General features: G+C 47.6%; 7 protein-coding genes across 7 annotated transcripts; 5 read left to right on the top strand and 2 right to left on the bottom strand.

The window, feature by feature from the left end:
• Positions 1-620: 620 nt before the first annotated feature.
• EPUS_01096 (uncharacterized protein) lies at positions 621-1,290 on the top strand (the record flags this gene model as incomplete). The annotated part of the gene is made up of 2 exons (XM_007807009.1): positions 621-758; positions 814-1,290. The coding sequence occupies 2 exons, from the start codon at positions 621-623 to the stop codon at positions 1,288-1,290; spliced, it is 615 nt and encodes a 204-aa protein (XP_007805200.1).
• A 2,755-nt stretch (positions 1,291-4,045) lies between these two features.
• Positions 4,046-5,592, bottom strand: EPUS_01095 (uncharacterized protein; the record flags this gene model as incomplete). The annotated part of the gene is made up of 5 exons (XM_007807008.1): positions 4,046-4,562; positions 4,695-5,086; positions 5,139-5,243; positions 5,291-5,310; positions 5,367-5,592. The coding sequence occupies 5 exons, from the start codon at positions 5,590-5,592 to the stop codon at positions 4,046-4,048; spliced, it is 1,260 nt and encodes a 419-aa protein (XP_007805199.1).
• A 3,271-nt stretch (positions 5,593-8,863) lies between these two features.
• Positions 8,864-10,829, top strand: EPUS_01094 (uncharacterized protein; the record flags this gene model as incomplete). The annotated part of the gene is made up of 7 exons (XM_007807007.1): positions 8,864-9,637; positions 9,691-9,834; positions 9,887-10,078; positions 10,123-10,236; positions 10,299-10,468; positions 10,524-10,584; positions 10,641-10,829. 7 exons carry the CDS (start codon positions 8,864-8,866, stop codon positions 10,827-10,829), a joined length of 1,644 nt encoding a protein of 547 aa, XP_007805198.1.
• Positions 10,830-13,779: 2,950 nt separating this feature from the next.
• Positions 13,780-16,035, top strand: EPUS_01093 (uncharacterized protein; the record flags this gene model as incomplete). The annotated part of the gene is made up of 2 exons (XM_007807006.1): positions 13,780-14,231; positions 14,280-16,035. 2 exons carry the CDS (start codon positions 13,780-13,782, stop codon positions 16,033-16,035), a joined length of 2,208 nt encoding a protein of 735 aa, XP_007805197.1.
• Positions 16,036-20,239: 4,204 nt separating this feature from the next.
• EPUS_01092 (uncharacterized protein) lies at positions 20,240-21,866 on the bottom strand (the record flags this gene model as incomplete). Its single annotated transcript, XM_007807005.1, has 3 exons — positions 20,240-21,030; positions 21,086-21,586; positions 21,635-21,866. The coding sequence occupies 3 exons, from the start codon at positions 21,864-21,866 to the stop codon at positions 20,240-20,242; spliced, it is 1,524 nt and encodes a 507-aa protein (XP_007805196.1).
• A 1,726-nt stretch (positions 21,867-23,592) lies between these two features.
• EPUS_01091 (uncharacterized protein) lies at positions 23,593-24,563 on the top strand (the record flags this gene model as incomplete). Its single annotated transcript, XM_007807004.1, has 2 exons — positions 23,593-24,088; positions 24,214-24,563. The coding sequence occupies 2 exons, from the start codon at positions 23,593-23,595 to the stop codon at positions 24,561-24,563; spliced, it is 846 nt and encodes a 281-aa protein (XP_007805195.1).
• Positions 24,564-24,927: 364 nt separating this feature from the next.
• EPUS_01090 (uncharacterized protein) lies at positions 24,928-25,290 on the top strand (the record flags this gene model as incomplete). The annotated part of the gene is made up of 1 exon (XM_007807003.1): positions 24,928-25,290. One exon carries the CDS (start codon positions 24,928-24,930, stop codon positions 25,288-25,290), a length of 363 nt encoding a protein of 120 aa, XP_007805194.1.
• Positions 25,291-25,808: the final 518 nt, after the last annotated feature.

Raw genomic sequence — 25,808 nt, 5'->3', positions numbered from 1 at the left:
CAGAAGTTGAGGAATAGAATGGTGTATCTCCATCTCAAAAACCTATGCAACTCTTTACATAGATGCTTGGCAGTCGCCCCGCTTGACGCACTCGGATTCTTGCTTCTTACATGCTGGGCTGAGCCGACGATTTCGTCTCCTTTCCACATATTATCATTTCTAGGTGTGGTAGGATATGGCCATTCAATTCAAGAAACCGTTGCCAGTGTTCTCTCGTCAATCGAATGGTGGCTACTGGTGCAAATATGAGAAGGGATGAGGTCCTCCATTTGCTACCATACAGTCCCCTAGTTTCTGCAAGCACGGTGCAGGTTCAAATGCATACATCTTGTTAAGATACGAGTCATATAGCTCAAAAGCTCAGTCAAAGATGTCTCAGTAATATCGTCTGAGACAAGTTCTTTACGATAATGATGACTGGCTTTTTAAATGGAATAAGGTGTGGCAAGTATATTCTCTTTTTGTAAGATGAGAAGGCGTGTAGCTCTTGTTCCTTGTTGTTTGTTCTAAAATTTTCTCCGTTTGTCTATTCACTTTTCTCTCCTTACCTTGACGCTTAAGGTAGCGCTATTCGGTCTATACTTCAAGCAACAGGCAATTTTTTACTATCATTGCTTAAGATGAACGATGTCAGCGAATACGAAGTGATCAAAGCACCTCTGACTAGCTTATCGCGTCGGCGCTATGCACGCATACCAAATACAAGCGAATTCTGGCACGACCTCTTTCTTGCCAAGTCTGCCAGTCGATCTTCCTCCGTAAGTATAGCCTCGATAGCCAGGGTCTTTTGCGGTTCTGATGAGACTCGCTTAGATTGAGGTTCGAGCAGCATGTCTCTATGCGACGAAGTGGCGGGCCCAAGATGATACTGGCCGGCCCAGAACAATTTGGGATGATATCTTGGTGGAGGTAAAGTGGTTACGGGAAGACTACAAATGTGACATCGAAAGGAAAAAGGATTTTATGCGTGAGGTGGCTAACCCCTGCGCTGAGGAAGCCCTACAGCGGCTTCAGCGCATCTGCTCGAGACGTGAGGAGGAAGACTCGGGTCAAAACCTGAGGAATGAATCCACTATTCCTGAATGGGCGAAGGAAGAGTACTCTGCTCAACGGGTTCTGGCCAATGAGCATCGACCAGAACCGTTGTCTGAGGAAGGAGTATCAGAGCACGATATAGCTTCACAATCCCCCAACCAGCTTCCAGCAGGTGGCAAGAGAAAGGCAGCCACGCTTCGGGGGGGCCGCAAGTCGAAACGCCTTTGCTACTTGGCTGATGCCGGCAGCAGGTAACCACACAAGTACAGGGAAAGGACAAAGCTTGACAAGATATTTCACAGTCATGTTGAGTGTTCACGGTTCCAGGCTACGCATTCCTCGAATGTGACACCATTGCCTCCAAAAATATCCAATGCGCTACCAATCGTCAAATCCACTCTCCCGCCACTCCGCGTCCTGACGAGATCAAGATCACCTAGGCTTCGGCCACCGCCAGCGTACGTTACCGGTATTGAGCACCACTCAGCCAACCTCGACACGAGGTCTTCATCGATTCCTCTTTGAAGGCCCTCATTGTCCGCTGCATGGATCAGGAACTCAGAGCAGTACGGCTCAAGCATGCTAATAGATTCTATTAGGAGAATAAGTGTACAAACGGGATATGATGAACACCCGGCTAACCTTTGGTTATTTCCATCTCTGTAATTGTTTGCCACTTGTCCATAGCAACGAACCACTTTCCTTCTTTCCTTCGGCAGCTCAGGTCAATCACGAGCTTGTTTCGATTATCGCCGAGAGTTTCCAGGACTCTTTCCAGGCGCGGAAGCGAGAAGCGGCCCGAGGGAAACAGGAAGGAGGTGATGATGACCTATTATCGATCGAAGGTGGTCAATGAGAGAGCTTCACAGACCACGCTATCTACAAAGCTAGGCAGAAGACTGTAGCTTTATAGAGGCCACCTGCTGCAGGAGAATCACCTTTTCAGCACCTCTCTCGATCCACTCTTCAGCATTCTGGTCAGTAATTCCACCCCCAACTTGTAGACCACCAGGCCACGTAGTCAAAGCCTCTCTTGCTGCCTCCTCGTTGCCTGGGCCTAGCATGATAACGTGAGCTCCACGACAACCATGGTCTCGATATAATTCAGCAAAGTGGCTTGCGGAATGGGATGAGATGTGATTGGTTTTTAGGTCAGAGTCATTCCTTGTGCCTAGTGTGCCGCCCACGATCTGCTTAACCTGACCAGAATGAATGTCTATGCATGGACGAAATCGTGTCATTCCCGATATTGAAAGGCAAAAGAAGCAGGATTGTACAACTGAAGACTGGACCTTGTCAATGTCAACTGCTAGGACTACCAATACTACTCCGTACGTTCGCCATAATTTATTTGATTGATTAGAAAATGGCGAACTTTCCGCCAAGCTGCGATGATGCAACGCCACTTGGGCTGGGGTAACTACTAAGTAGCTGCTCTACCTCGTAAATGACGTCACAGCAGCAGAAGCCGCCGTGGTCACATACCCTAATTCAACACTCAATTTATGGGATGCTCTCGTCAACCAAGCGGATGATTGTTCACTCACGTGGCAGGGTCGTGACAAAGAAGACACATCTACTATTCGACCAAAACGACAACGCTTTAGGTTTCGAACCTAACTGGTAGATATATTTTCAGTGGCACACTGTGACAACAAAGATTGGAGTACAGCTTCAAAGAGAGGTAAGAGAACGACAGCGATGACTCCATCACTCTGCATAAGTAGGCTATCTGTGTATGGTAGGATGGTACCCCACTGGTAGCTGGCATGTAATCTGTTGGCACGGCAAAGACATGATACAACTTCTAGCGTGCGCGGGAAGGTGGGGGAAACCATTCATTACGACACGTATGGAATGGAGGTCTTAGAAATGGAATGCTCCTAGGAACCTGGGAGCAGATTCTAGGAACCAACTATTCCTAGCCAAATCATCCTGGATGACTCAAATTATCAGTGTCAATTTTCTGGGCCTCCTTTGCAGCGTAACCTATTACCAATTTGCATAATACCGATGGTGGTAAGGTAAACCCGGAGTAGTAGCGATTGTAGTACTACAATTCGGAGTGATGGGGATTGTAGTACTACAGTTCAGCCCACTATCCACCATTCTGGCGTAAAATCGGCCTATTTTCTAATTCGCTAACATAACCGCTAGCGTCTACTCAAATTGACATTAGGTTCTAAAACATACTTCTCATTAGATGGCGCCTGTTTAAGGTGCGCTTGCGGCTGTAGTAACTAATTAGAAAATAGGCCGATTTTACGCCAAAATGGTGGATAACGCCGCAGAGCGGTTAAATTTAGACGCGGGTGACAGAAGGCCAGGGACAGGTCACATGACCATCTGGAGTACACGGGGGGTGGCACCGGGTGTCAAAAGCGGCCGCAAAGACTGCCGAAACAGTAAGCTTTGACCTACAGATTCGACGTTTAGCCGCATGAGGTAACAAGTCCTCCGCTCCAATGGCTGAGCAACTAGAATCAACCCAATCTAGCAACAAGAATCTTCCTAATATTGGCCTCGGAATGCTTCAAGAGATTAAGGAGTACCCTCAGGTTGTTACGACAGTACTGGCGGTGATAATCTTGTATGAGTGATTGGTTATTGCCGGACCTGGCTAAATTTGGAACATGAAGCATGCTTGCTGACCCCTCCAGGGCCTACATCACCTACCCATGATGGACCGCTCTCCTTACATGTCCACAGCCTAGAATAATAGTATCGGGTACCTCCTTCAACAGATTCCAGCAATAGATATCATGAGAATGTCTGCCTGGATCTGAAGGATCCTTTCTTGAAGATGAGTCGCAAGGGGACCAGGTGAGAGCACTCGTGAGAGGCAGAGCGGTTTTCTCCGTCCAGTGTTGGCTGGACAGAAAGTAATCTGTTTAGAACAATCTCTGTTCTTCGATTTTGCATGGCCGTGTCATGAATGAGGTCTAAGTTGAGCTATTCCCTGCCATACAAGCCAGTGCTGTTTGCTCGGTTTCAGCGGTTTCGTCCGTATTTACTGGCCCTCACGGTCTTGAGCTGCGTAGTGACCAGTTTCCAGATCACCTCGCCTCGGAGCGCCTATAAGGGCTAGCGCTTGATGTAGCTGATCAATTGGGTCGTTCTGTGAACGTGCTATATCATGCTCGTCCAGCACGATGTAGTCCCTCCGCTGGTGACCGGGTGGGCTTTTGGAACCATTCCAAATCTCCAAGCTGGTGTTCTCACTATTGTACTCATTCGACCATCGGTTGCCAAGGACTGAGATTTCTATCTGCTTTTTGGTATCAGTTGCTCCTGGCTTTAGCACTGGCTTAGTCTCCAAGCTAGACTTAGATGAGAGGAGAGTCTGAGAGACTTTAGGACCAACATGTTGGAAGAATCTTGGAATGACCGGCAGGCAGCTGACAATTATGCCGGTTGTTATTTCAGCCCATGTCCAGAGACCCATGATAATCACGTTGTAGGTGATATCTGGCGATGATACGATTTTGGAGGTATAATATGTACGCAGAATCGATGTTAGACAAGCGCTAAGCGAATGAGGGCGTCAGTGTGTCTGCCTTAGGGTATGGGAAAGGGTCTCGGTGACAAGAAGATTCAGGTTATGGGACCTAGCCTCAAGTCTTGGGGGCTCCAAGAGGAAAATCTGGAAGAGAACTCACAAGAGCCCTGTTGCAAAGATGGCTATCATCAAGATCTTCTTTTTTAACGGCATCTTCAATTTCCATATAGGTGCCATGGGAAGAAGTAGAATTAAGAAGTCGGATATGATATTGAACAAGCCGCTGGCTTGATACAAAATAGTGGTGTCAAAACAGCGACCGGTGGTCATCAATGGATTCCAAATCTTTTCACGTGGGCTGCATAGGAATATGTCGAAACCAGTACCGATGGAATAAAACAATACAATAGTCCAGATCAGGAAATGAATGGCCACGAACAGTAGCATATTCTCTTTTCGGATTGGGACGAAGATTCTTAGAAATTGTAGCAAGATGGAAACCTTTATCAAGCAGACGATCACACCATAAAGAATGGCTGTAACGTTGAACCACTAGAAGACTCTTTAGCGTCGATACTGTTGTAGCTGTTGTAGAAAGACATACATAGAGTAATATAAAGAAGTCCTTCAGCTTGATGTCCCACATGTGGATTCCTTCACCGAGTGTGAAATCGCACACTGAAGGCGCAGTAAACCCAAGTAAGCCCACCTGCTTCGGTTAGCAAGAAGAGTGGGCAAGACGGATATAAATCTTACCCAAGCAACCACAATCAAATCTGATATATATTCAGCATAGTTACAAAGTGGAAAGTAAAATTTTTTGAAGGCTTACAGTCCTCATATGCTATAGACCGCATAATGAGCAACTTGGTGTACGCGCGAGCGAGAACAGCCAGAGTGGCAAGCAGCAGACAGAGACTCAAGATGGGAATGATAACTGAATGTAAATTTGCTGGGTTATCAAAATTGGGCGAAACCCCAGCGGGCGGTGGTGCAGCTGGCCCATTGAGAAGCACTTGGATCTGCTCTGGCGCTGGGGAGATAGACGGAGCTGCCATTTTCGTGGAACTCAATGACCGAGAAGATCACTCTTACATGTGAGGTTGACGGTGGAGACGAGAGCAGAAGAATTAATTTGATGGTACACTTTCTGGACATGTCCATTGATATAGCACCCAGGATGGTGAGAGAAGACAACTGACGCTAGAAGAGGTGAAGATGCACGAGCTGTCACATTCCTGATTATCTGAAACTGATTGACGTAGCCCTTTGGGCTGTGCTCTGCCAAAGCAACCAGGTGAGCCACGCTACCAGTAAAAGCAGACCTAGATGAGTGACATAGGGCTAGGTCGGTCTCGATATTTGACTTCAGGATGACGCTAACAAGTACAAGCCTGGCAAGGCTGAACATTAATGGTGATACCCGACATTTGTAGGAATCAAACTGAGAAAATGAAACGCTGATGATTGTAGGCCTCTTGACCTACTGTAGTAGCCAATCAAATATCGGCGCTTTGGAACGTTATCTCTTGGGAACAGCTGAGCCACGTTAGAACCGAAACCATTTTGGCTAGATAAGCAGAGTGCATACGTAGTATTGAAGGGAAAGCTGGCATGACTTGAACTACGTAGGTCGTCGTCCAATACAGTACGTTTGATACCCGCGGAGGATACAGTACTACTACGTAGCAGGAGAATGATAATCTGGCCGAGACCGGGTGACAGATTACGTGGCCGCCTAGACATAAATAATTAAATCGCTGAGTCAAAATAATTCAAGAAGGCCCCAAAATCTAGCGCGAGGCCGAAGGGCCCGTCGGCCCCCAGACTCTTTCCTTCCACTGCATTGCTACAAATTGTGCCTCTCCCGCTAAGTTAGGCATACTTTTCTTTCCAAGCTCAACCCAATACAGGAATTAGCTCCTTCGTTCATCTCATGAGGTATCATTAAACCGAGACGAGCAAGGCTCAGCCCTGCACGTTAGCAACGTGGGTCAGCAAATACCAAAAGAATAGGTCACCGCAGGTGCATTCCAGCATTTCATCCTTGTCATTCAGAACGCCTGCGACGATAAAGCATGACCCTCCCTGGTCCAAGTGCGATCCACAGCCTGCTCCGGTAATATCGCCGATGCCTCTCTCTGGCGGTTTGCTTTGATGCAGGACACTGTTTCTGAATATATCTTTATCACTATCAATATTACTGTGTACTATCGCAATTCTCCATTTCTTTTTCCCTACCATTTTGTTGTTCTCTAATGTTCCTTTGCAATAACATTGCCCCTCGGGTGCTCTCAAATTGCCCGCTATTCGACGGCCATGTAATGTAGAGAACTATCAGCGGGGCCATGAAGAAGTGTTCAACGAGAATTTAACATCGACTCCATGAGGCAGTTTTCAACATCTAAAAGCACAAACACCCGAAAGGACCTGCCCCTAAATGACTCCTGCTTACTAAGCCCACCCACACCGTCGACTCCCATCCTACTCACTGAGTGATAGCCTTCGAGGCTTCTTTAAAAGCTGAAATCTGCCTCTTCGTTTGAAGGTCGGATGGGCGGCATCTCAACAGACAAGTCTGAGATAGGCTCGGGCTACAGCATTTTCCCAGACAAGCAAATGAATGGACCAGCAACCGCGCGTACAGCAATAATGCTCCCCAGGCTTGTCCTGGTAGCTGCTTTGCTATCTCTGATATACCAAATCGTCTCCCCAGCACCAGTCAATCACACTTCTCCACCGAACCTTGTTAAGGTGTATATGTCGATTGGTCAGCCACCTTACTTCGTCCAGAAAAGTTTTCACCCTGTTTGGGGTTGAAGGTATTTTTGTCAGGCGGCAGTAAAGACAGATAAGTACTAGCTTAGAAGCTTCTGTTATTCTTGCCTAGTACGGAGTAATTACAAGAAAAGCTAAATTTGCCCTCATCCCAGTTAGCGTATCCACCTTTCTGGCGTATATTTTGACATTTTTCTCATTGGTTGCTGTAAAGCGATGACGAATAAGAGCTTATGATTGGCAGATTAAAGCGCGTCTCACTGAATTGTGCCTAATCAGTGTTGCAGTTGAAAAACAACTGTGAACCTAGGTGACCTAGCAAACATCTTTAATAAGCTTAAGGTTGAAATAGGTGTTTGTAATTCGTTGAGAGAATTTAGACATCTTGAGAAAAATGTCAAAATTTACGCCATAAAGGTGGATATTGACAACTTGGATCCACGACTTCGTACACACTGTAAGCGTATCGGCCTTATTGCCATATTTCCTTTTTGGATTCATCTCTTCTATATGCACATTCTCCACTTATTCAGATGTGCCTTTCAGAGCTTGCACTGACACACTTTGCTAATCTATTGACTTCCTGTGACACTGGCACTTGGTCGCGATCAGCTACAATGGCCAAGAATACGCACAAAAGACGCAGTACTAGGATCCCGAATGCCTCAGTGGTCTTATACGACCCAATCAGCTCTGGTTTTGGCCATGTCTGGGCCGCTAATTGAGATGAAGTCTACCGATCAGTGGCACAGTCTTTTACGTCGTAGTGAGAAATAAAGTATGTGCCCGTGGTATAAGTAAAGTTGAAAGCAGGCATCCCTTACTTGTTTCTATCAATCAATGCTTCTTTACCATATTCATACCCTGTTGAGCACCATGCAGTTTTTACCATATATTTTCGTGTTCCTCCTGTCCTTTCAACCGCAGAGGACTTGTGCCGCCCTTCGTTCATACAGTCTCACGTTACATACTGGCACTAGATCTCCAGGTTAGTGATCGAGTTGAGCATGTTTTGTTTGTCTATCTTTGACAGTATTATAGATGGGCTGTCCCGCGAGGTCTATCTCATCAACGATCAACAGCCTGGCCCATTGATTGAGGCTGAGGAAGGAGACGACCTAGAGATCTTCGTGCAAAATAATCTACCCGTTGAGCAAACAATCCATTGGCATGGTTGGTCCCTCTCTCAAGGCGGGATCTTTGGCTCGTGATACTCGCATCGCAGAAAAGAGTGACAGAGACATAAGTTGTAGGCCTTCTTCAACGTGGTACATCAGACATGGACGGCGTTCCCAGTGTCACCCAGGTCAGTTGATCTAGTGTAGCCCTTTCGCTTTTACGTTGCTGATATTGATGCAGTTTCCGATTCCGCCCCAGTGAAGTTTTACTTATCAGTCCCGACAGGGTCTCAATACGGGCTTTTATTGGTATCATTCTCATTTCCGAGCCTATTACAACGATGCGGTACGCGGGTCACTTCTCATACACCCTTCCCCGGCGCGCCGCCGTCCTTTCGAGAGCCTTGCTTGAGATAACACAGAGTTAGAGGCGATGCGACAAGCTGAGCGAGCCGCCATACCGCTCTTGTTGACCGACTGGTATCATCGGCCCTCAGATGTTATCTACGATGCATACTTCACCACCGGCGCGTTCCCTCAGTGTGTCGACAGCCTTCTGGCCAATGGATTTGGCAGAGTACAGTGTTTGTCTGAAAGTGTCCTTCAAGCCGGTCGAGGGTTGGGATTGGATTCCATCGTGGCGAACGATCCGCATGATCCTCTGACTACAGCGATGCCTATGGCGTCTGACAGCATGTCTGACATGCTCATGGACACAGCCTCGGGCAGCAAAATGCCGATGGAAGCAGTGTCATCGTCCTCCATCTCGACGAGCTCGATGTCGATGGATCCAATGTCGATGGACTCAATGGAAACGGACATGTCCATGAGCATGCGCAAACGTTCTGATCATGCAACAACCACGGCAGCAGATTCTACAACCTCTGGTATGAGCATGGCGTCGGCAAGCAGCACGTCCATGTCACCAATGGCCACCATGTCAGGCATGGCAGACATGCCCAATCTCGGTCCTAACGGTTGCAGTATGCCGATGATGTGTAGACCAGGCTTTGGCGCAAGTTCCCTGCCACCAGAGACATGCAGCAACACCATGTCAGAGCTTCTCATGTCAAGTGTCACCGCTTCTCAAGGTTGGGCAGCTTTCCATCTGGTAAACGCAGGTGCTGTGAGTAGGCTGAGCAGCTCACTTGACGGTCATTCCATGTTCGTTTATGCTGCAGACGGACTCTATGTGGAGCCGCAAGAGGTCCAGGGCAGTTTCCCCGACCGTTGACCGAATGTTGTTATGAAGTATGATAGGGGCTACACCTCTCATTCGGCCAGCGGTATTCAGTGATTGTGGGACTCGATCAGACGCCGGGAAACTACTACGTACGTTTTGCTTCGTATCCATACGGCGATATGCAGCAAGTCATCGAAGGTCAAGCAATTCTGTCATACCAGGTGAGGCGATGAAGCTTCACCTCTTGATAGCAATTTTGCTAACTCATTGAAGACCAATGGGACCAGTATGACCAACATGCACACTGTGGATGATTCCGGTTTGACCTGGATGCTCGTGAACGGGTCGGCAAAGCCTAACGCTACCGAATTGGACGACCAGATGCTTGCACCCTTTAATGGAAATGCACCCCCAAGCGGGCAGTCAGACGTGACAGAACTGTTCGCCATTAATCAAACCGATATTGTAACCTGGGTGATTAACTGCCAACCGTTTTCGGAACCACAAAGCCCCATAATATAGGAAACGCTTCCGATGGCTGGAACGCTGGCACAACTCTCTACATGCCCGGCAACTCGACCGTTGATCTTATCATGTATGTTGCGAACGACTCGATGGATACGGTGAGCTGTATTCCATTCTCAAGGATGCCAAGATGAGTTGCAGCTGACTGAGGCTTGGACAGATGGGGCATCCCATGCACCTTCATGGTCACAAATTCTGGTTTCTGGGATCAGGCGAAGGCGTATTTCCGCACAGCTCTGTCACTGAGGCGCCTTCATCCATGATAAACTTACAAAACCCTCCTTATCGAGACACTAAAGATTTGCCGCCGTCAGGATGGGCTGTTATTAGGTATGACACAAAGACGGCATAGAATTGGAGGTAATTGAGAGCTAATACGTCCTAGATATGTTACCGACAATCCAGGAGCGTGGTTATTCCATTGCCATGTCCAGTGGTATCAAGTGGTATGTTATATAAGCGGACATCCGGACTGCAGAAGCTGACCGCTGCCCCTTTACAGATTGGAATGGCAGTTGTTCTTGTTGAAGATGAGGAGCAAATGCAGCGTACAGTAGGTTCGATTGAGGCCGCCGCCAACAATACAGACATGACTGCTTTGGGAACATCTCTGGCCAGACTTACCATGATTCCCACCTTCTCACATTCAGTCGTCTTGTGCATAGTAGTATTGAGCCTTTTTCTTCATTAGCACTGGCATGGACAAGCCAACTCGTCGTGATGCGAGCGACAAAGAGAGGTGGATTGTTTTGTCGATAGGTATAGCATTGTACAGATATTGTTACTTTTACTCTTGCGAGCACCATTTGATGCTAAGCGATTGGAATTCAACGCTAGCAACCGGTTCCAACAGGAAAAAGATGACATATGTGTAGATTATCCAAGTTGTATTTCAGCGGAAGGATGGCAGGATCAATCTAGTGCCAGAATCACCGCTTGCGTGCCAGGTGAACTTCCATATCCTTGGTTAATATAGGGGCAAACGCGATAGAAAAACGGCCACGTATCTACCCCAGCAAAACTGTTTGCATCTCAAACGCAAACAACTACAAGACCAACCTGGCTATATGACAGACTACTTGAAGCTCTTGCAGAAAAAAGGAAGCATCAACCGCTCCGCCAATGATAGAGCGCTCACGGATCTCGAACCGTACAGAAGACCACTCCGGGTCAGTTAGAGACAAAATAGATCAACAAGACATAGAGCAACTTCAGGCCAGTAGACTAGTACTATTCCAAGACAGACGTGGTGATCAAAGACAGGTGAGGCAGAATCTCTCGTGGCATTAGCGCTGTTCTTTTAGGGAAGTGGTGGATGTATTTCTCCCCAATTTAGCCCACCATGCGTTGCGGCTGCTTCGAAAATGACCAGGAATCAATAAGCTCTAGGTAGAGGATAATTGGTATTGGTTGTCCGTTCGACGGCGTGAAGTTCCCGGGCCATGATGATGCGCACAAAGTGCCGTTGCCGCGTAATGCGCACAAATAATGCAGCCATTATCACCCATTACTGGGTCCTCCGGTCCAGGCCCAGTAACCGTTGGCCAAACACCCCTTTTTCTGGAGGTAAGCCCCTCCATACCAGCAATAAAGCCCATGTCCAGATCAGACCGCTTTCCACTGTTTGTGGCTTGGCACCAAATCGATGCACATCCATAGGTTCAGCTGCGTTCAGGTTGTACCTGGGACTCGTCATGGCTTCTCAAGTCCTTGACCCAGCTATTGGAGGAAAAACTTTGAGTTTGGCGATTGGTCCGCTACAAGCGCCTTCAAACACGTCTTGCAGGAGTTCTTCAGCTATATCCGTCACCCGTGAAGCACCAGCCATTGCTCAACCAAGGCGATTTATCGGTCTGCAGGCAGCTATATTACCAAAGCCAATGGATTTCGGCATATTTTTCAACGCGCTGCATTCTCTTTGCCCGCTGGAGTCTTCGTTCTGTCAACGAATCCTTGTCAGAATATCCAGCGAGGGTTCATCAACCTGCATTTCTACACACCCAAGGACGACTCGATGTCGCATGGTATGGACACAAGAAGGAGATACCCAGTTGTGGTGAAATTCATGGCGGAGGTCTGACCCTCGGTCGAGCCAGCGATGACACGAAATGGGTATCTGCCATAGTCGAAGTCGTCCATGCTGTTGCCGTCTGTGTGGAAGATCGCCCAGCACCACAATTTCCTTTTCCTGACGGCCGTGCTAGACGGCACAGATTCTTTATTGTACATCATGCAGAAGGCCGAAAAGCGCAAAGCCGAACGCAGAGAGAATTGGTATAAGCGGCTTCCCTTTAGGTGGCAATATAACGTTGGCCTCTCCATGTTTGTTACGGTGTGAAACCGGACGGATGCAGACGGACTGCAAGTCTGGTGAAGGTAGATTCGCGAGCGCAGCGCCAAGAACTGGGCGATGTGCAGCACTGATTATCAGCTGGTATCCGACAACTGAATACACCACAATTGCAAGAGAAGAACCTAGAAAATGCAATGCTCAACCTGATAAAATTTTCCGCATTCTTTACCGCTTTTCCCGATGCCGGCAAGAGCCACAGATTCCACCACTTCAAGAGATCCTAATGACATGACTTCCCGTTTCGCATCAGGCGTGCGTATGAATTGTAGGGTAGCGGAGTCAAAAAGCGTGCTAGCAGAGAAACTGCTGCTGACATCCAGAATTGAACGCTGTCGAGCACTATGACACCCCCTGTCAGGTAATAATCGACTGTATTTTCGGCAATCTCCATTGCCACCACGGATACCATGCTCATGCCTGCGGCAGTATTGAAGGCCACCCTCCAGGGCATTCGGTCACGCCCAATTCGAAGCAGGATTGATTTTAGTGCCGTGGATGTCACGATACCTGCTACCACTGGTTCGGATGTGTTAGAACGTTTTCTCATAGGGTCAAGACAAGACTCACTTGACAGGCCCATTGTGGTCGCCACACCCTACCCGTGGTAATTCAACTGCAGGGCCCACATTGTACCAAAATCACCCAGGCTACAGCCGGTAAGGCACCTGAGAGTGTTAATGCTGGCTCGTCGCCAAGCATGCCCATATTTCCAAAAACTTTAAGTTAGCATTGAAGTCTGGCGCGGCTCCCGCTCTGATGCCGATGACTCGCGACATGCTCCTCTCGTTAGAGGACGAGGGAAAGATGTTCTAGCCAGTAAAGGTTGAAGCGTCGAAGGACGAGACCAGCGCAAGTTTGCGCGGAGGCTACCTGAAAGCTTGAAGCATGTCACCATTGATATGATTAATAACAACCGTGATGAATGACCTTTGACGATTGCAATTTCTGCGTCAACGCTAATCCGCGAGGTAAGAGTTGAAAACAACAGGCGCAAAAGGTTGCGCTTAGTAAAGCCTTGTCGACGTATATTTTCAGCAAGGACAAGAATGGTTATAGTTAAAAAGACTGGCTTTAGTAGCCGAATAGTAGCAAAGGATCAAAACGCAGGGGTTGCGCGTAGAAATTCTACTCAATCAGCGCTCCTACCGTTCGACACAATCCTTGCAACGCTGACCAATGAGCATGATGCTGAGCTGGGCCGTAGGTGAAACGCGGGGCTGCAGAGACAACTGCAAACAACCTTTGCATCTATCCATAATTGTGATGAGGTTGCGATCTGATTCTATCTATGGACCCTCTCTCAATTGTTGGTGCCGTCGCCTCAGTCAGCAAAACCGTCTACAGCGCATCCACTACCCTCTATACGTTCGTGAGCGAGACCAGAAACGTCGATCAGACTGTCATAGATCTTGCAACAGAAGTCGACGCGCTGAACAGTGCACTTAAGGAGGTCGAAGCGGTTCTCAAAAGTCCGACTATCATAGATGCTGAGAAGCGTGGGTCAGCAGAAGACAATAAGCAACTATGGCAGACTATCTATGGAGCCTTGGATGAATGTCAGATAACTGTCGTCAGAATCGACTCTGCGCTGGACGGTGTCAGGAAGAAACGCTCAAACTGGGCTACACAGACGTTCCGGCAGATGAAGCTTAACCTGGGGAAGGACGAGATAGATTCTCTTAGGGCACAAACTCACACTCATTATAGTGCTCTTAAGATGGCTTTGGCAATGGTTACCATGTTTGTATTATCCTCGCTTATTTAGTTTGGAATCTGACATATAATTAGACGGGCTGCCTATAATGCCCCTGTGGTTGTTATTGCCGACCTCGGCCCTAGGATAGAGAACCTTCAAGGCTCTTTAGACCTCCTGACAACATCTTTGGAAGGCCAGAGAAGAGAAATCGCACTTATGTCAGGCAAGCTGACAAACGCTGACTCTGCGAACACAGAACGACTCCGGTTGTTGGCGAGGCACATTCTTTCCAAAGCCACCACAGTCCATGGATCGACTGTAGCTGGGGGGTCTATTTGTGGCGACCCAGCCGCCGATGAAATTCGAGCTCGGACTATGAACTGGATACCCGCACCAGTGGTCAACGAGCGGGCATCCTCGAGATCATCAGTTACCCAGTCTCGAGATCAAACGCTTTTCAGCGAACCTGATGGTACTGTCGATACGGACCTAACCGAAGGAACTGTGCCGCATAATGAGCCAGAGCTTGCAGACTCTGATTCCGACGGCGAATTTGAGCTTGAAGTCACTCGGAGACTGTTAGACAAAGGCAAGAAGTTATTTGACTTAGATAATTATGCAGAAGCTGTGCGTTTTCTACAGAATAGTGTTGCAAGTTTTAATCGACTCCCGAATAGCCAGAGAACACAGCTAGACCTAGCAGAGGTCCCTATAATGATCGCAACCTGTAAGTATCATTTAAAAGAGCTAAATCAAGCTGAAGGCGATCTTCTTTTACTAGTCCGACAAGAATCTACCAGTGATCGAGACGCCATCCGAACATGTCAGATTTCACATCTCCTATCTCAGATATACCTGATCAAGAATCAACTTGAAGCTTCCGAGGATTACTGCCGAAAAAGTTTGAAAGGACGACGACGCCTTCTAGGTAAAGAACATCAGGACTACTTTGCATCTCTTAGACTGCTCTCCGATATTTGCAATGTACGCGGAAAGGATGAAGAAGCAAGTGTTTACCAAGACATGATACCGCCTGAGATCGCACAGCTGCAGAAAAAGATACGACCGGAACAAAACTGCCCAAATGACGCTGCATTGATCACAAATAACCCGCCTGAGACCGCACAGCTGCAGAAAAAGATGCGACCGGAAGACTACCACCCAAAGGACACTGCATTCTTCGCAAATAACCCAGAGATGAACCAAGAGATATTACAAAGACCAAGGTCTACGCTCAGGGGCCACACGGGGCGGGTCTACAGCGTCACCTTCTCGCCAGATGCCAAGCTGGTATTAACCGGCTCAAGGGACATGACGGCCAGGCTCTGGGACGTGGCAACGAGCATGAAGCGGGTCACGTTTGAGGGCCACACACATGGAGTACGGGATGTCGCTTTCTCGCCAGATGGCAAGTTAGTAGTGACGGGATCGGAGGACCATATAGCTAAACTCTGGGACGCGACAACTGGGGCGAAGCGGGTCACGCTTAAGGGCCACACGAGGGGGGTCTTGGGCGTCGCTTTCTCGCCGGATGGCAAGCTAGTGGCAACGGGGTCAGGGGATAAGACGACTAGACTCTGGGATACAGCAACGGGAGCAAGTCAACTCATACTTAAGGGCCATACAGTTGGAGTTAACTGCGTTGTCTTTTCCCCGGACGGTAAGCTAATAGCAACGGGATCAGGAGACGGGACGGTTAGGCTCTGGGACACAGTAACAGGGACGAGACAGATTTACACTCGAGAGCCATATAGATGGAGTGGAATGTATTGCTTTCTCGCCGGACGGCAAGCTAGGGGCAACAGGATCAGAGGACAGAACAGCCAAAATCTGGGACATAACAAGTAGGACAAGGCGGGCTACACTCGTGGGCCATACGGATATGATCAGGGGCGTTGTCTTCTCGCCAGACGGCAAGTTGGTGATAACAGGATCAGGAGATGGGACAGTTAGGCTCTGGGACGCAGTAACAGGGACAAAGCAGACCACACTTGAAGGTCATAAAAGTGCAATCTTAGGGGTTGCCTTTTCGCCAGATGGCAAGCTAATAGCAACAGGATCAGGAGATCAAACAGCCAGACTCTGGGATATAATACTTAAATAATAGAGTATCCTATCTCTTTATCTATTTTTCTATATACACTTTTTTAATGTAGTCTAGATACTAATACGCTATCTCTTTTAGTTCAGTCCTGCCTAGTCAGACACTATCCACCCCGCGGGCAATGCCTCAATTAGCGTAGAATTCTCCATATTAAGGTTTTAAGCCGCATTTGATCGCCGCAGCTCTCCGCAGCTCACTTTTCGTTTAAATTTTCAACCACAAACAATGCTACGACCACGAAGAGATATACAGATACCTTTGAGATATAGATCAAGCTCACCTCCGCGATTCTCTCAAATCGACAACCAGCTCAAACGACGGCGAATTGACCCAGAAAACGTTGATCGAAATAACGTCGATCAGGGCTTGGCAGTGATTGCTGCAGCGCCGGAATGTACAAATAAACCTCCTACATTGATATCAACAGAACTCCCTCAGTTTCAAGCGAATTACGTTTAAAATCGAGCAGGATATTCTCTATATACTAATCTATTAGAATCAGGCTTTTTTAAGCTCTTTTTCAGCGATTCTGTAGTTGAAATCCTCTCAAACGAGACTAATTCGTACACCAAATTCTATCTTCAAAGTCCTCTCCTCTCTATTCGCCCTTACCGCCCTTAGAAACCTACTACACTAGCAGAAATACGCGTTTATCTTGGTATTAATCTTTATTTCAGTCTATATTCATTGTCAGTTCAAGATGACTACTAGACAGTGCAAAATATAGGTCAGTTTATAAGTGCAATGGCTCGAAACTAGAACAAGTCAATAGTCCATAGATTGCTAAAACGTAAGCTGAGGAGTCTATCTACAGTGCGGCCAGCGCTCTACTCTATATACTCCTCCATCGAACACAAGGGGTGCTACTAGTTAACCTGCGCGGAGGATCCGACGGAGTATCTGCAGGGCCAGAAGCGGTAGCTTCCCTCTGGAGGAGATTGTACTTCCCTAAAGGGGTCGTATCAATCTCCTGTTCTATGGTACTCGTACGGGGAGCCACGTGCCGTACGGATGCCTCTATCGGCGGCATAGTAGCTTGACGGCAAGAGTTCCGCGTGCCGTTGTGGATACGCCATCGGCGCTGCCATCCGAGTGCTGCTATCCGAGTGCGTGGCTGGTCCCGTGTCTTTCCTGCGCCATAGCAGAGGAGATACTCCATCCATCACAATAAGTATAAAGCGATTTCAACAGATACATCATTTTTTTAGCCTTAATAACGAAAATACTGTCCCACCGCCTCTAAATGCACCCTGGTTTCATCGAATTCAACGTATTTCTGACCTTATTCGAACTGCCTGTCGAAATGCCTATACCCCCTTCTTTGATATCGCTATTGACGAAGCTATAGTGGCTTTTAAGGGCCGTCTGAAGGATACTATCAAAATCAAGGGCAAACTAATTGATACAGGCTACAAGCTATAGTGTATTAGCGATTACAGTTATATCTAGACTTGGCTATTTTATTCAAGAATAGAGGGCGTTAAAACGTTCTTAAAAAGCCAACAAACGCGCTGGCCTTAGAGCATTTAAATCGCAGATAAAACTATTGAAAAAAGCACTCTTTTAGCGCCTATATTTGCTCTTGTTTTACGACTTGCAAGCTAGTTACTAAAACAGCTTGATTTCTGCATTTATCTTAATAATCTGTTTCTTAATGTGCCTGTTGTACAGTACCTTCTAGCAATAAGGATTTACTGCATAGGCACTACTTACAAAAAGGCAATAGGCGTACCTGTCATGGGGTAGAACCCATGGAGACCTGGGCCACAGCCTCAGGTCAGCACGTGATGCCTTGGTGCGGCGTCACGTGATAGTGGGCATGTCACTGGGAATGTCCTCAGGGGCTAGGGGCACGGCTCAGGAGGAAGGATAGGGGCACAGCTCAGGAGGAAGGATAGGGGCACGGCTCAGGAGGAAAGATAGAGGCATGGAGACGGGTACAAATAACCTGTACTTCCCCCTTGTATCATGGAACTCCCAAGTTTCGTCTCCTTGTCTATAGGTAGCTAATCGAGAGCTTTTGCCTTCATTCGCGATCCCTCACAGTACCCTAACATCTTCAGAGTTATCTTGACAATAATAGCGACCTTCTATGGGATTCTATAATAGCAGAAGTCGTTGATAAGAATACTTTATGCTTCGTTTGGCAAGATAATAAGCCTGTTGTTGCTATTTTAATAGCTTATAGCGTTCATCGTACAGAAGATCAAATTCAACGCCTTCGCAGATGCCCTAAAATCTCCTTTGAAAATGCACGCATTCTGAACCCTATATTCAAGGGCTTGCCTTTTAAGGAACTCTTTATCCCAGTAGCTATTAATTATTATAACCATTATATAAAGGGCGTAGATCAAGCAGATGCCTTACAAGCAAACTTTACGTGTCATCAGAAGCAGAATTATCGTACTTAGTAGCCCTTATTCTACTTCCTTCTTAACGTTGCTTGTGTAAACGCGTTTTTACTATGGAAACAGAGTTCTACGTAATATAATTCAACAACTCATCGCGGCTATAGAGACTTTATAAGTGCCCTATGCAGTCAATTACTACATTTAGATAAGAAACCAAGGAGGAGGAAGAATCAGACCCTGTACCCCCTGTAGTACTTCAACAACACTATAAACACATACAAAAGAAGTCCTACGGGCGGTGCTAATAGGGAAAACTTCATCCGCCAGGCTGTACACGGAAAAGGGCGCCCAAACGCAAATTTGGAACGGATGTTACAGCGTCAGCCAATAATGGCATTTCTACAGCTATTTTAGGAGGCTCAAAGACCCATTATGAGTGTTCAAAATGCCACGTTTGGCTATGTATCGAAGGAGAATGCTGGGTACACTATCACCACTCAATTGGAGTCAATTGCTAGATAGAATACCCTCAATTCGCTCGAATAGGGCGTTTGTTGACATTTTGAACCTCCCCGCAGCGATCGACAGCGCTAATTGAGGCATTCTACACCCCTGTTTGCCCGCGGGGTGGATACCCTCTTATTACTTAGCCTAAATATAAAGAGCCTATAGGCACTAAAGTCAGACTCTGTACCTCCTTATAAGAGCGCCTGGAAATCTTCACTGTTAAGTAGAAAGCTTACACAGAGATGTATATAAATCACAAGCAAGGAGCATTGTCAGGGATGCCAAGGCTTATCTCCAAGTGCCCTCTACAATGCAAGTATGCCGTAGGCCACATCCCGTTATAGGCGCATTTAGTATCATAGGGATTATGAGGGCTTTCTCTTAAGTAAAGGGAATGCCCACTGAGGCTAAGGGGCTCAGGAATTAGTTTACTGTTATCCATACATCTACCAGTGGTAGTAATCTAAGTCACTGTCGTTGTACCAGTGTTGTGCTAGCGCTCTTCATTCTGCCAGTCAAAACCTTACAAGCAGATAGCTTACAGACGATGAAACAATAGATGAGCTACCTAGCTCTAATAGAAGAGTTAGGAACATAAAAGAAATTACTTAAAAATAAAATTAGGTATCTATTTTTTAATACTAGATGTAACCTTTCTTAAATAAAAAAAGGGATAGAAGGATAGAAGGATAGAAGGATAGAGGGATAGAGGGATAAATAATAAATGATAGGCCTAAAGCACGTCTTTGATGGTTGATAGAAATAGAGAGAAGATGATAGCAAGGGAGCAGATGGAGGTTGAAAACACGAGAAATGCAACGAAAGTGGCAGCAGTTTTTCATTGGCTTCTGGATTTGTTAGATTTGGTGCTATCACATGCAAATTTCTAAGCTACAAGCACTCTTCGAGGTCCTGCTCAAGTCGGTTTGCTGTCTAAACAGGGTAACTGATTGTCCTCCATAATGGTTGATTATCATCATTTCTATGGAACAGCGGTAGTGGCATTATCGCGCGGGGTCGATCATATTCCCAACATGGCGTCCGCACCAAAGTCGTGGCAAGTTGTCTCTGAAAGATAGATGGCGGTGGCCTACTGGTGCTCCCGTTCAGCAGTTGCCGCCGAGGCCAGTTTCTGGGCAATGTCGTTGAGAAAGTCACCGCTAGTCCACCTCATCACGTTGTCGACCACCATAAAAAATTCTGTCACTCCTTTTAAAATGGACGCATGGCAGGTTCTTAAGATGTTCATATTGTACGTGCAGATCCTCTCCTCCGATGTAGTATGATGGACCCACAGCTCCATGTGGGGTCCTTCGGTACAGATCGAGAAGGCCAGAGGTGCTTTTTGGGGAGAAGAGGACTCGGAAGAGGTGCAACCGGCGAGATAAGCAAGATCTTGTTGTAATTTGATCATGCAGCTTCCGGACACAGCGGCATGATTTTGCGCGTCAAATATCGGCTTGCCAGTTGCGTATGACTTGCCCTCGATGACCATCGTCGGGAAGCGGATCGGTAGGTCGTGCTGGGTAGGATTAGAATAAAGTACCTGCTGCATTTGTAAGTTTTTCAAGAACAATGTGGCTCTAAGGCTCCCAAGACCTCGCGCTGCCAATGCCTCTAACACAGTCTCGTGAAGAAGACCGACCGTAATATCCGGACGAGCGGTTTTCACGGCCAGGACTTTCGGTTCGGATTGGACTGGGGTGCAAGAGGGCTCGACGGCAAGCTGGGATGCATTGGAGGAAAGCGTAGATTTGTTGGCTTTTCGTTTCTTCGACGAGGTAATAGCGTTATTTGCTACTTTTTTGAACTTTGCAAGGAAATTCAAATTCAAACTCAACGAGGATGGCTCGATATTGGGTTTTAGGCTTGCTTCCCAGTCTAAGATGGCGTGAGCACGACTCTAGACAAGCCGGTAAAGGAGGAAGTACGATACCTGTTTTTCTTGGAAAATGGAACTTCCTATCACTGTCCATTGAAGATAGGGCGCGTTGGATCGGTTCGATGTAATCATCCTCCCTGCCTGCTCCACAGAGACAATCGATAATATCGCGGTGTAGAGACTGGGCGATGCGCTCTAGTTCGCGCTTCCTATCTTCATTGATTTTACGCTGGATGACAGCGTCGACCAGAGATTGAATTTTCTTGGGCGGAGGTCCAGGCCTAATGAAGATTCTTGCATATTCGAGCGTACCGAAGCGGTAATGAGCTGCGGTTGATGCATACGTGCGTCCTGATTCTGTGTCCCGGGTCATGCTGGTATTACTTGATGACTGCAACCGTCTCTTCGCTGGGCGTCTCGTTTCGTCAGCTGTTCCCGATCGCAGAAGTCTATTGTGTTCTTCCAAGTTTGCTTTACTGAGTTGCTTGCTGGACTTTGACGTGTGTTGTGGATCTTTCCGTAGTTGCTTGTCTGGATGCTCTTCTATGGACTCTTCTACGTGCTTGTCAGGGTGGATGTCAGGGTGGTTGTCTGGATGCTTACCTATGGGCTTGTCTGACTGCTTGTCTTCAGGAACAGATCTTCGCTTCTGTCCTCTGGGCGGAGGGGGACCGATCAGGTTTTGGGAGGCTGCAGAGGGCTCTGAGGGGTTTTCGGGAGGGCTAGAATTGATAGCCGACGTGCTTGGAGAGCGTACTGCTTTTGATCGAGTGTTCTTTCGAGAGGGAGCTAGCTTCCTCTTCTTCTGTACGCCTTTAGAATTGTTTCCCACCATTTTCTTAAGAGGTATGTTGAATGGCAGAGAAGATAATGAAACGATAAATCACGCAGCCGGCCAACTTGCAGTGGTTAGCAATTGCCTTGGCAGGAGAAAGAGAATATTGAGGTGCGAGAAGGTTCAATGGACGCGTCTACTGATGGTGTGGAGGGTTGTATCGCAGGGTTTTCAGCATTCCTTTGTGCGAATGCGGGTTACCATCACCCCTTGCTTGGCCAACGGCATGAAAGGGAAATGCTGAAGGCTCCGGTATAGATGCATAAAATGTTTGCAGTTAGTAAAATGGAGAACAAAATTCCCAGAGAGAAATCACCTTGGAGATAAGGAAGACAAACGTGGTTAGTTATAAAAAAAAGGTAAATAAAAGAAATATTTTCATCTCTAACTTACTCGGTACTTTTTAGTGTTGCATCGTGTGACTGTCACAACATACGGTGGACTATTATTGGGTTGACGACACGTCAAGATTTTGAAGTTGAAAATCAATTTTGAGGTTGTAATTTGTATCGTTGGATTACTACTGTTGAAGTGCTATAGCAGCTTTTAACAGTAAATAATAATAGCCTGTCTGTACCTGGACTACCTATTGTAGTTATCTCAAGTAGATGGAAAGGATGCAATTCTTGGCGCCAAGGCCTACCCCGTACTACGGTGGGTAAGAGTACGCTTGCAACCATAATCAAAGACAAGTCTCAAAAGGCGCTGGAAGAATTCTTATAGAAAGAAGTCGGAGTAGATGTGAAGGTGATAAGTCTGAGTGATTAATTCTCTTTATTTAGGTGCGGGTTGTCAGAATCCCTGCGCATACGATACGTATCTGTTACGTATTAGCAGGATGATACAGGGGTCCCCACATGCGAAACGCACGAAACGCTCTTGTAACTTTTACGCCCTGTTATTTATGGCAGTGAGCATTGCTATACGAATTGAACGCCAAATGCTGTTTCTGAGCTGTTGCAGTAATGCGCTTCTATAGCTATTAGTATGAGCAAATACTCCTCTTGATAGGAGTAACTCAATAAAGTGAATTGGCACCTCCGTACGCTGTTTGCTACCATCCTCTAACACGGGTCTCTGGTTGTTCTTATCTTCACTTCTGATATCCGCCGTCTCAGATCCCCAGTGTCCAATAGCAAAAGTTAAATAGGCCACCAGGCGTGGTGGCGGTAAAGTATACCGCCGATTAGAAATGCGGCGTAGGGATGGCAGGATTGCAGGATGGAGGTATAAGTGTTCTGCGTCTTACATTCTCTGACAAAGGCAAAAAGGTGTGCTTGAGCTCGCATCGAATCAGAACCATGTTCCCACCTTCGGACGTTAGAACTGTACCTCCAGCTGTAAGGATACGAACACAGCACCTCCAGCTGCAAAGTCTTTGAAGCGGAATCAATCTCGCATTCCAAGGGCCACATTACAACACAGTCAGGCTCGACCGATCGAGAGTGTAAGGCTCGTGCCTAAGCCATCAATGAGCAAGACTCTCCGTCTTTAATTCTCTTTGACATGGCCGCGCCGTTGATGGAGTCAGGAGCGCAACCGGGGCAAGGTCCAGACGACATCGGCGTTCTATACCGACAAGGCTTATCACACGTGAAAGAGGACAAGACCCGGAGGCCCGTACAGCAAGGCCAAGGCCAGCCCGACGCCGCTCTCGAGATTGTTGCAGCCACTGCTTCACCAGACTCCCCACCCGTCGCCATCCCTACGCCCAGCGAAGTGAAGCATGGAGATGGCAACGAGGCGAATATCTGCCCCAGGCGATGAGTCCCAACCCACAGAAGCCGATGCACCATACAGTGCTCTGCCCGAAGTCGAGAAGATATGCCTGTTGCTCGCATCATCCCTTGCCGCCATCATTTCACCCTTTTCCACCTGCATCTATTATCCGTCTGTGAATGCGTTGTCAAGGGATCTCGGTGTCTCGATTTCTCTCATTAACCTGACCATAAGTACATACCAGGTATTCCAAGGTATTGCTTCGTCCGTGACCGCTGCCATCTCCGACACATACAGCCGCCGCCCAGCTTACCTGTTCTGCTTCATCATCTACCTGGGCGCCAACCTCGGCCTGGCGCTGCAGGATGTTCACGCCGCCTTGCTCGTCCTACGGTGCGTACAGAGCTCTGGCAGCAGCGGAACCGTCGTTCTAGGCCAGGCGGTCGTCTGGGATCTTACGACACGAGCAGAGCGCGGCAAGTACATCGCATCTACGATTATAGGTTCGTTTATTAAGATAAAATTTAACCGAGACGCCTTCTAGACACATGTTAACGTCTAGCAGGTATTTCTGCCTGCCTGGCATCTCAATGGAGATATCATGGAATTGTACCCTGACATCCTGCAGGCTATACGCTGGGTCCAGCTCTAGGTCCGCTTGTTGGCGGGCTGCTATCCCAATGTCTCCACTGGCGGGCAATGTTCTGGTTCCTCCTGATCTTATGCAGCGTCCTCGCATCCGTAATGTTCATCTTCTTCCGCGAGACCAGGCGTTCAATCGTAGGAAACGGATCTGTGCCGCCGCCCACATGGAATCGCTCGCTTCTACAGATGATTCGCCCGGACTCAACCACGCCGGAAGCCAAGACCCTCGAGAAGCGACGGCCCGTTGTCAATCCTTTCCGATCGGTACCAATTCTTGGGGATAGAGAGAGCTGCGTCATTATCATGTACGGCGGTCTTTTGTACGCTGGCTAAGCATCTGTATCGAGCGTCTTATCTTCACAGCTCTACGCCCGGTATGGTTTTAATGAGGTTCAGATCGGGCTTTGCTATATACCTGTTGGAATTGGTAGCCTGTCCTCCCGGTGGACCACAGCATTATTAATTGATTGGAATTTCAAACGTGAGGCAAGAAAGCAAGGTGGTTCAATGTACCTCGAGCCTTGAGAACTGTCTTGTTGGTAACGTTAGGCTAAGAATATTACAGGTCTTCCTATTGTGAAGAACCGGCAACAAGACATATCGAACTTCAGCATTAAACGCGCGCGCTTGGCTATGGCGTTCCCGATGATACTCGCTGGTTGCTGCTTCATCCTCGCGTATGGATGGCTAATGGAGTATGGAACCTAGCAGCAGTCCTTGTGGTGCTCTTTTAATTGCCAACGTCCTGACAGGGTGTCTCGTCGCCAATGCAGCACTACTTACAGACATCAATCGAGAAAGTGCTGCGTCCGCCGGAGCGGCAATCAATTTAGCTACGTGCCTACTTGGTGCGGGTGGTGTTGGGGCTGCCACACCCTTGATTGACGCCATCGGTATTGGACCCACCGCGACCTTGACTGCGGGTCTATGGATTGTAACGGCACCAGCTCTATGGTCGGTCTACCGACATGGGCATCGCTGGAGAATTGCCAAAGCAGCGAAGCGTAAGAAGAAAAAGGAAAGTGCTGGGGATGAGCCAGCCGCAGACCAACCTGCTTAACTCGAGCCATCTTACCTTTCTTAGCAGATGCTCGTCATACTCCCGCAATAAAGTCGGCATCCGTGGCAACTGGACTGTGCGGGCTTTGCAACACTGGATTACCAATCATTGTATTGATATTCTAGGACAGTGAGGTCGAGGACATATTAGAGATACACTTTCGATTCTTCACGCCGTCAACTACCAAAATTATTAAGCGCTTGTACAGGGCAGGAGGAATTCACTCCCAACCATCGAGGGTTCCTGGGGTACGTTAAAAAAAGCACAATATATCTCGATTCTGATAGCGAAAGTTGTCCTGCAAGAGAGTTCACATCCTTTGAGAGAATCACCTAGACGGGTGCATGACGCTGCGGGTGTTCCGGTACAAAAAAGAACTCTCACGATACCTATAACGCATCCAAAAAACATGTGATGAGGGCTCGGTCATGATTTGTACTTCTGCATGGGCCGCCACATCTTGATCGGGTTACCTGTTGCACTGTGTTAGCGTTATTGCCGAAGCTCTCGTGGCGTTA

Source organism: Endocarpon pusillum, assembly GCF_000464535.1.
Source record: "Endocarpon pusillum Z07020 unplaced genomic scaffold scaffold6441, whole genome shotgun sequence".
Lineage (NCBI taxonomy): Eukaryota > Fungi > Ascomycota > Eurotiomycetes > Verrucariales > Verrucariaceae > Endocarpon > Endocarpon pusillum.
This window is presented reverse-complemented; position numbering and strand designations above follow the sequence as displayed.